The sequence below is a fragment of the Gopherus flavomarginatus genome, chromosome 7 (assembly GCF_025201925.1).
Source record: "Gopherus flavomarginatus isolate rGopFla2 chromosome 7, rGopFla2.mat.asm, whole genome shotgun sequence".
NCBI lineage: Eukaryota > Metazoa > Chordata > Testudines > Testudinidae > Gopherus > Gopherus flavomarginatus.
This window is the reverse complement of record NC_066623.1, coordinates 105,680,224-105,689,347: the sequence shown is the minus strand read 5'-3', so window position 1 is coordinate 105,689,347 and position 9,124 is coordinate 105,680,224. Positions and strand designations below refer to the sequence as shown.

Here is a 9,124-nt window from a genome sequence, read left to right as displayed (position 1 = left end):
TCACTCCACTTCCCACTGCCCTGTTGGTGTCACTACGCATAAATCTAGGTGATAAGGCCTGTGCACCTTTAGCAGAAGGACAAGATAACTTGCAGAAGGAAAACTTACTAATGAGCTGCCGCGGCCAAGATTACTTAATGCACCTGCGCTTACGTAACTGCTACAGGGGGAGGAAGGAGAAGGGGGGAGAAGAAAGAGAAAGAAAAACCTTATAAAAAGGGAAAAGCCGCTTGTGTAGGTGTGCATGATTTGAGGCGTTCGTCTCCTTGCACCGCTTTGAGATCTCAAATGAACTTTGCTTGCTTCTCCACCCTGGTGTGTTTATTGGCACTACGCACTCTGGGCAACGAACCACTGTTGCTGCCTCAGGCACCCTCTGTGCCTGCAACAGTTTTGGCATCCCTGGATGGGCTTGAGGATAAAATTAGCCTTGCCCGTGTTGCAGACACAGCAGTGCCAGAGGCAAGCAACAGCGGTTCGTTGCCCAGAGTGCTTAAGCGCCAATAAACACACCAGGGTGGAGAAGCAAACAACCAAATTTATTTGAGCTCAAATAAGGTGCCAGGGAGAAATAACAATCTCAGATCCTGCACATAGCACACAGGCAGGGCAGGAATATTTATACCCTTCTTCTTGTATTCCTTTTCTGATGCTGACTAGCTGATCTTTCACTCCCCTGTACTTTCCCATCCAGCTGCAGTATCCTTTCTCAGTCAATCTTTTGTCTCCCCCCCTTTCTTCCCCCTCTTCGCTGCTGAGACATGTATACAGTATCTTAAAACGACCTTGAGCGGGCTTTAGCCGAGCTTCAGTGTATTACAGCAGAGAACTTACTGTTACACATTTAATTTCACAGCTGCTAGCTTTCTAGATCAAGTAGAGTTCAACATGGAGGAGCTTTGGTTCACTGAGGCCTAGATTTATGCCTAGTGACACCAACAACTCCCTCCTTTTGAGAATACCCAACAAACTTTTGGCTGAGTTTTCTCATACTTTGAGGACAAAAAGCGATTAAGTTCTAGGGAGCTGGAGTGCTTTACAGCAAGCAAGCAAGAGGAGAGTAACGATACACAACACCACACCAGTGTGCAGGAGGCGAACAATGCCTTCCCCTAGTTCCCCAGGTTGGGTAACCAGTCCCAGAGGGAATCAGAAGTAGTGGGTTCCCTTTCCTGGGCCTTCCACTGTTCAAAAGCCTGTTTGGCTGACAGGATGTGCTTGTTAATATCTTGTGTGTTTTCTGGGACATAAGTACAGCATTCATCCCCTATAAGGGCGCACACCGCGCCCTGGGAAGCCACACTTCCACCCAGGAAGTGTCCACGTATGTCTCCATGATCACAGATCAGATGGTATTCCTGATGCGTCTGTAAGGGCAGTGGGCCAAGTCTGGTACTCAAGATCACTCCGAATAGCCATCAGCTGGTCATTCAGGAAATCCTGAATTCCTAAACATACTAGATCCCACTGCAATGCCTTCCCAGCCTCAGTTATATTCAATACCATCTTTCCTTGGTGTAGTACTATAATACACCTGTTTTTTAACTATTCTTAGGTACTTTCAAAAGGCATCAACATTAATAGCATAGGAAGGGGGGTTACATTATTAGTCACTCTCCAGGACACAGGGACGCAGCCTGTAGAATAAACCCCAAGCTCCAATCAATACCACATTCCCAAGCACGGGTCCCACAAATGTCCTCCCGCCAGTGTATAATTCTTTGTTTCTTCACCAGGATCAGTTCTTAATGTCCTTTCTAGTCCAGAATTCCTGGACTTTGGCAATTTCTGAGTGTTCCTTCTTTCCCGAAACAGTCGTGGTTCAGCATCCTACAGGGAAGAGGTTACCAGCATGTCACCTTGTAATGGTTTTGATTCTTCTAGAAAAATTCAAAGGCATAGTAGATCTGTCAGTGGACAAGGGAGAGGTTACTAGCACTTCACCTTGTACTTTTTCCCTGCTGTCCAGAAGGCACAGTGGAGCTAGAAGGAGAAATAGGCTAATCATCAGTAGGAGAATTCTCCCGATGTGGAGGGGTCTTTTTGCAGTGAGAATCATGGGAACAGACAGTCTGCCTTTGGCACTTCACAGCGGTGTTGGTAGTCAGCAGGGCTTAATAAGGGCCTTTTCAGCATGGAGCCAAAGCAGTCTTTCGTTGGTGGACCTTTACATCAATCCAGTTTCCTGGTTCCAAGGAGTGGCAGGGCTGCTAGGGTCTTCGGGTAGCGCTTCCTTACCTGTGAGAAAAGAAACCTAACACATTTCATTAGTGCCTGGCAGTGTTTTGCAAACCTTATAGCTGCGTGGGCAAATTCAAGCCCTCCTTTTCCTGGTTGTTAGCCAAGTCTTAACTGTGAGCAGTGTCCTTGAATGGAGTCAGTGTCTTATCTATAGCCTGAGCTTGCTAGCTAATTTTTTTTTTCCGTTAACTCATTCTGTTCTTTGTCCTTTTTCCCTTCTTGGCTTCTTTTAACCTGCAAAGGAAACTTCCACTTTTCACTTATACACCTTTTTCCCAACAATGAACACATAAACATTGCCATTATACAGTACATTAGTCTTATTATTCAATATATGCCACACACACCCTTTTACTAAAATAACCTTATTACAGAACTTTGGAGCAACAAGCCAGGACAAGCACACCCACTTTGAGGAGTTCATTCAATTCAACCTCTAGTCCAATAGCTTTCCACCATCCCCAGCCCCCTGGCTAGAAATCTGAGGTAGCCAGAAAGATCCCATGTACAATATGGGGAGTGGGTTAACTTTTCATGTCTTTGCTTCCGAAGACTGTTGGTATGCAAATTTTAACAACAATTTTTGCAATTAACAATTTGGCCAATGAAGTTTCTTTTTCTTACTTAAGGAAATGCATTAGACTTTAGTATATCACATTCTCCTGATTTATCCGAACTTTGTATTCCAAGTTGAACAAGACAAGTATCTGCATTTTAATTTAACCTTTTTGTTTGATTTTAAACTAGACTATTTAATAAAAATATTAAACACAACAATTCCGGCCACAAGACAAACACCACAAGACAGAACATAGAACACAAAACATAATTCCTATTGTGCCAGTAAATGAATGGTACGTTGAATGCTGTTCAGCTAGCATCAGTTTTCTCTGATTATCTGAAAGACAAAAAAACCCCAGAGGTCTACCCCTTCTGGGCAGACAATAATCGCTTAAAATATACAAACACTCTTGTTGACTTCAAGCAAAACAGAGGAATTACCCCATATTTTCTTGTACTTGTTTCATAGGCAGCCCAGGTTTTCAATTACATAACACTGTATACATTCTTCAGCTAATTTAACTAAATTGTTCATAGCCAAACCAAATGATTGCAATCCAATAATTTCTTGCCTGAATTTATTTACAAACATTTCACAGACACCAAGAACTTTCTTCTTTAGCATTTTTACAAAGTTCAACTGCTGTTTCCTCCAGCAAATACAGAGTTAACTTCTCACTCTCCCTTAAATCACTTGCTTGTCTCTCAACAGCCACTTTTATCAACTTAACTCACCATTCCAAGTAAGTCCTGGGTATTTGAAATCCCCATGCTTACACTTACTGACTCCTTTCTTCCACTACACCCTTAAAGTTTTCCAACCTGTTTTCCAATCTCTCTGTCTGTTGCCTGCCCGCCTGGGCCTGATCCTGCTTTTCTTGCTGAACCGTCCCTTCCATGGGCACCAACTTGTTCCACTGCCAGTTTAGCTAGGAGGGTGGGCTTCTCAACTAGTCCCCACCCCTCCTGATCTCTTCCCTTAAACATTCTTACTCACAAGACTACCGAAGTCCTCCCTCGTGAGGCTTGTCACCTGGGCGAAAACACATGGCCCATTGGGCAAAGGCCATTTACTTAACATGTAATCCAACTCCCTTTAGAGAGTTTACCCAGAGACCCATCCGTCTGCTGACACTTAAACAGAAAAGAGAATTACACAGAGCAGAGGAACTTTTAGTCTAAGCCAGGCTTTCCCACTTCTATACACTGACCGCTACAGGGGACGGGACAGAAGGATCTCAATTCGACCTCAGAGCTTCCTCGCACGCATGGCTTCCACTCCGAGGAATTACGAACGAGAGGTTCAGTTCCGCCCACGCTCCTAACGCCCAAATGAACAGAGCAGAAAAACAGTAACTGGTTAAACAGAACAGAACCAGAACCAGATAGTGTTTCCTTATCCTATTAGGGCTCACTTTTAATCATGCAGTTTTCAACATATAACACCAACAGCACCAAGCAAAGCAAACATAAAATAACAAGGGTAAAACAAATAGATGGTGTAAATTCTGCAGGGCTTCCCCCTTCTTAATTGCTCACCAAACTGTGACAAATTTCTGTTATCAATCTATCCCTCGTGTCAGGTGATCAGGCTGACAATACAGGATCATTGGGGGAAGATAAAGAAAACACACCATATAACTGAATTTTAAAGCTTCATTAATAAAATAATAAAACAACAACGGAGAGTGTTGGGAACGCTCCCACATCACTCAGGAAAACATTAATGTCCCAAGCCCCTTTCATACTCACACACATACGTCCAGACTGGCCAGTTCTGTGTATAATGTTCAGAGAAGTGGGAGAGGTGGATGGGAGATTATCCTGTATACAGCTTGTCCAGAATTTCCAACATGCTTCCACTCTTGGGAGGGCTGTTCTCTTACACCTTGGAATCTCCTGCGGCGTCTCTTTCAGAGATTCCAGTCCAGGTCGGCTGCCTGTGGCTTCTTTAGTGTCACCAAGCCACATCGGGTCCGGGGTCACAAAGGCACACTGTTGGATCTTACTGGACAGTTAAGCTTTGCAAATGTAATCTCAGTTCTATAACTTATATTGCCTTTGGTTCGCCTCTGTCAATTTTCCTTTTTCCACAGCCAACTGGGGCCAAAAGCAGTTTTTCTTTGTACTTAGCATAGTCTGCATTGATTCTTGACCTTGAATGCAGAGCAACTTTCTTTTTATCCCTAGGCCAAGCTGAATTTCAAATTAACCCATTCCCTTCCTCAATAGACAAATTTGCTCACACTATGTCAGGGCTTTTTGATGATTAAACGCTCCTCTTAGATGTATGATCTTATCTAGATTGAAGTACCTTCTAGTGGGCATTGTTTAGATGGATTTTCACGCGTGTAAATATTCCAATTCCCTAAATACCTGCAGGTTGATGAACCATAATGTACGTACATGTAATATGCAGGGGTACCCTTAGGGGGTGAGGTGGAATGTTTAGACTGCCCCCTGTCCATTTTCCACTTACACACACACAGGGAGGGTGCCCTGTCCGCGCTAGCGGCTCATAAACTAAGGATTTTTCCCTACAGGGTACTCACACAGGAGAGGCTAACGAGGATGGCCACGAACCTCCTACATCTCCCTTCAGCAAAGAGCATCGGCTAGTCTCTGAGAGAGGGCGCCGGTTACTCTGATTGCATCCAGTGAGAGGATCAGACTGTTAGTAGCCCACATGGAAAGGAAAGGGGGAGGGTACACACACTTCTAGACCCAGGTAGCTTCCTCACTGGACGATGCCAGGCCGTGTCAGCCCACCATGGGTCGGACCTCCTAAAGATCCACTAGTTACCGGGCTTGCTTAGAGTAGTCCTGGTCATGAGCTTTTGCTTCACAGGGTACTCTGGACATCTTCCGGTAACAGTCACTCACACTGGCCCCCAGTACAATTCTGCATCTGATCTTGCTTTTTAGCTACAACAGGGAGAGAGTGCACTAGGACATAGGGTCTCCCCTTTCTAGACAGGTCCCTCCTTTGTCCCTGCACTATCCCTAACCTGCTTTTGAATCCTTGCACTCCACCAGACAAGGGTCAGAACAGGAGCTACGGTGGGGGATTTTTTTTTTACAAGAGCTCTCCATACAAATAGCTTCAGAAGCTACCTGTTCGCTGACAAAACAGGAGTAATTGGAGGATCGTGTTATAATTAAGTGATCCTTCCAGTGGCCACCTTTTCTGGTCCTCTAGTTGATATTGAGGCCAGTCTACTGTACAGAACTTTTTCAGTTTATGCTTAGTCATCGGATCCGAACCAAATACCTTCCAATTCTCTAGATTGCATTCTAGGGGTGTGCACCATGCCCTCCCCACTTTACTCTGTCCCTGCCCCATGCTGCAGGAAGACACTCGGCGTCCCCAGGTCCTAACAGACAAAGTCCAGACAACTGGACTGTTCCTACCTTATCCAAGGGACCAGTTCCTCACCGTCGCCCACAACTGCTTCTCCACTACTCGAGCGCGTTGCACCGTTGTGCCCTCCGAGGTTGGTTGAACTGTGTCTCCGCCGAGGCCCCCGGTGAAGTCACCGGTGTGCACTGGGCGTCGGGCGTCGCCGCGATCCATTGACCACCAGGAGGGATCCGGGTGTTGGTGACACTAGGCATAAATCTAGGTAAGTCGGGAGGGTGGTAAACCACAAGTGTCAATGAAGCCCTCCTGTTGTAGGCTTCAATGAACCAATGTTCCTCCATGTTAAACACTTTGTGTAACCTAGTGTAACCTAATGTACTAATAGCTGCAAAAATGTAGTGTTAGCAGTTAGTTTTGGTTGTAACAGCCAGTTATCAGTTGCAGCACAGCTAAAACCGGTCTAAAGCAGTGGTGATAAGGAATGTGCACCTTTAGCAGAAGGACAAGATAACTTGCAGAAGGAAAACTTACTAATGAGCTGCCACGGCCAAGATTACTTAATGCACCTGCGCTTACATAACTGCTACAGGGGGAGGAAGGGAAGGGGGAAGAGAAAAAAAAAACCTTATAAAAAGGGAAAAGCTGCTTGTGTAGGTGTGCATGATTTGAGGCGTTCGTCTCCTTGCACCGCTTTGAGATCTCAAATAAACTTTGCTTGCTTCTCCACCCTGGTGTGTTTATTGGCGCTACGCACTCTGGGCAACGAACCACTGTTGCTTGCCTCGGGCACCCTCTGTGCCTGCAACAGCCCTGTGAGTGTGGGGTTGGGCCTGCCCTGGAACCACCGGGCGGCAGGAAGTGGAATGACCCAGCTCCAGCCCGCTCTGCTCCACCAGCTCGTGCTGGGGGGTGGTTTCCCCCCTGCCCCCCCAAGCCTGGGGAGGAGATGGAGTGGTGGGGAAGGGGCATGGGATGGGGAAGAGAAGGGGGCAGGAGGGAAGTGGGGGCTGGGGGAAAGAGGCAGTGGGGAAAAAAGGGGGTGGGAGGAGGAGGAGATGGAGTGGTGAGGAAGGGGCATGGGATGGGGAAGAAAAGGAGATGGGGCAAGTGGGAGTAGGGGGGGAAACTGGAGCCCAGCATGCGGTATCTCCTTGGCAGAAGCTGGAGCTCCCCTGTTAAGCAGACCCATTGAACCGTCACCATGACAAGCCCTTCCTCCTCTGCATCTGTACTACCCCGATGAGCTCCCGCAGACACCCTCCCCCCTAAGCCCCAACCACCTGCACCTGGACCCCCACCCAAATGAACCCCACCTCCCCTGCACCTAGAGCCCCCCCTGCTGAGCCCAAACACTTTCATCTGGATCCCCTGCAGATCTGGTGACCAGATGTTATAGGGACAGTCCCGATTTTGGGGTCTTTTTCTTATATAGGCTCCTATTACCCCCACCCCCATCCCGATTTTTCACATTTGCTGGCTGGTCACCCTACCTGCAGAGTCCCATTGACCCTGCACCTGGAATCCTCAATGAGCTTCTGTGCATCCAGATCTCCCACTGAGCCAGCCGCACCCATATTGCCCCCCAGAGAACTCTCTTACCTCCACCTAGATGCCCCCACACTAAGTCCCTCTGCACTTGGATCCTGCTGCTGGGCTGAGCCTGTTCACCCACACCTGATGCGCCTGGCTTGGGGAGTAGGGCCCAGGGGTGTTTCTGGGGCAGGCCTGGCCCTTGCACTGTGTCAGGGACGGGTGCAGCCTCACTGCCGAGTCCCTATCCGGGGTGGGGGTTGAGGGCTGCTGGGTAATCTCCCACCTCCATGTAATCAGTAGCCTGTGCTCCCCACTGCCATTTTGGAGCCTCCACATTTATTTATTGACAAAATTTGCAGAATTTTAAAATACTGTGCACAGAATTTTTAATTTTTTGGTGCAGAATCCCCTCAGGAATATGGGATGCTGTGCAGCTGTGATGGTGGGACTGTGAGGAAGGTAGTGGGCAGTGGGGAGGTCTATGGGTGGGGGGCACTGGGCGAGCGGTGTGATGTGGAGGGTGCTGTGCAGTTGTGGCGGGAGGCCAACAGGGAGGTCTCTGGGAGGGGTGGGGACTGGGCATACTGGGTGGGTAGAGTGACCAGATGAGATGAAGAAAATATCGGAGGGTGCAGGGGGGGTGTCTGCTGGCAGAGCAAAAAAAATCAACCCCCCCCCAAGGGCTGCTGGCAGAGCGAAATATCTGCACAAATTAGGGCAGTTGTTGGGATGCGGGACAACCACCCAAATATTGGGACAGTCCTGATTTTATCGGGACGTCTGGTCACCCTAAGGGTGGGGCACTGGGTGGTGCGGTGCCAGCCCGGCCTCAGTGGGAAGGGGCACGCTGGCAGCACAGGGCGGGGCAGGCCCGTGTGTCTGACAGCTGCAGGTTTGTAAATGGTGCCCTCCTGCTGGGCTGCTGCTGCCCCGCTGTGCCCCTTTGCCCCCAGCCCGCCCTTCACGCTGCAGCCTGACCAGCCCGCCCCCTCTGCACCTTGCCCCCGGGAGCCCACAAAACGGTAATCCGGCCCTGCCTCGGGGAGGTTAAACATTAACAGCGGGCGCCGCAGACCGGCCACCGCCCCGGTCCCGTCAGGAGTTCACAGTCCAAGGCCTCGAGCCGCGGGGCCGGTCCGGGAAAGGCGCTAGGCAGCCGGACACCAGCTATCGGCCTTGGTTGGAGCGACCCCAGCAGAGGCCCAACCCCCATGGGCCCAGTGGCGCGATCCGCCCTGTGGCGGTGCCGGTCTGGCTGCGGCTCCCACTGCCCTTTGTACCGCCGACCCCGAGGAGACCTCGCCCTCCTCCCGCCCGCTTCCCTCATGTAAAGGGGCAAGTGGCGGCCAGGAAAGCACGGGTGTGTTATACGGGCGCTGCCCCTTTAAGAGAAGGGGCGGGGGGAGGAGGCAGGAGAACTGAGCCTAC

General features: G+C 49.1%; 1 protein-coding gene across 1 annotated transcript; it reads right to left on the bottom strand.

Moving 5' to 3' along the window:
• Positions 1-8,316, bottom strand: LOC127056026 (uncharacterized). The gene is made up of 2 exons (XM_050963667.1): positions 6,653-8,316; positions 1-66 (listed from the first exon to the last, which is right to left on the bottom strand). Exons 1-2 carry the CDS (start codon positions 7,616-7,618, stop codon positions 1-3), a joined length of 1,032 nt encoding a protein of 343 aa, XP_050819624.1. The 5' UTR covers positions 7,619-8,316.
• Between the last annotated feature and the right edge of the window lie 808 nt (positions 8,317-9,124).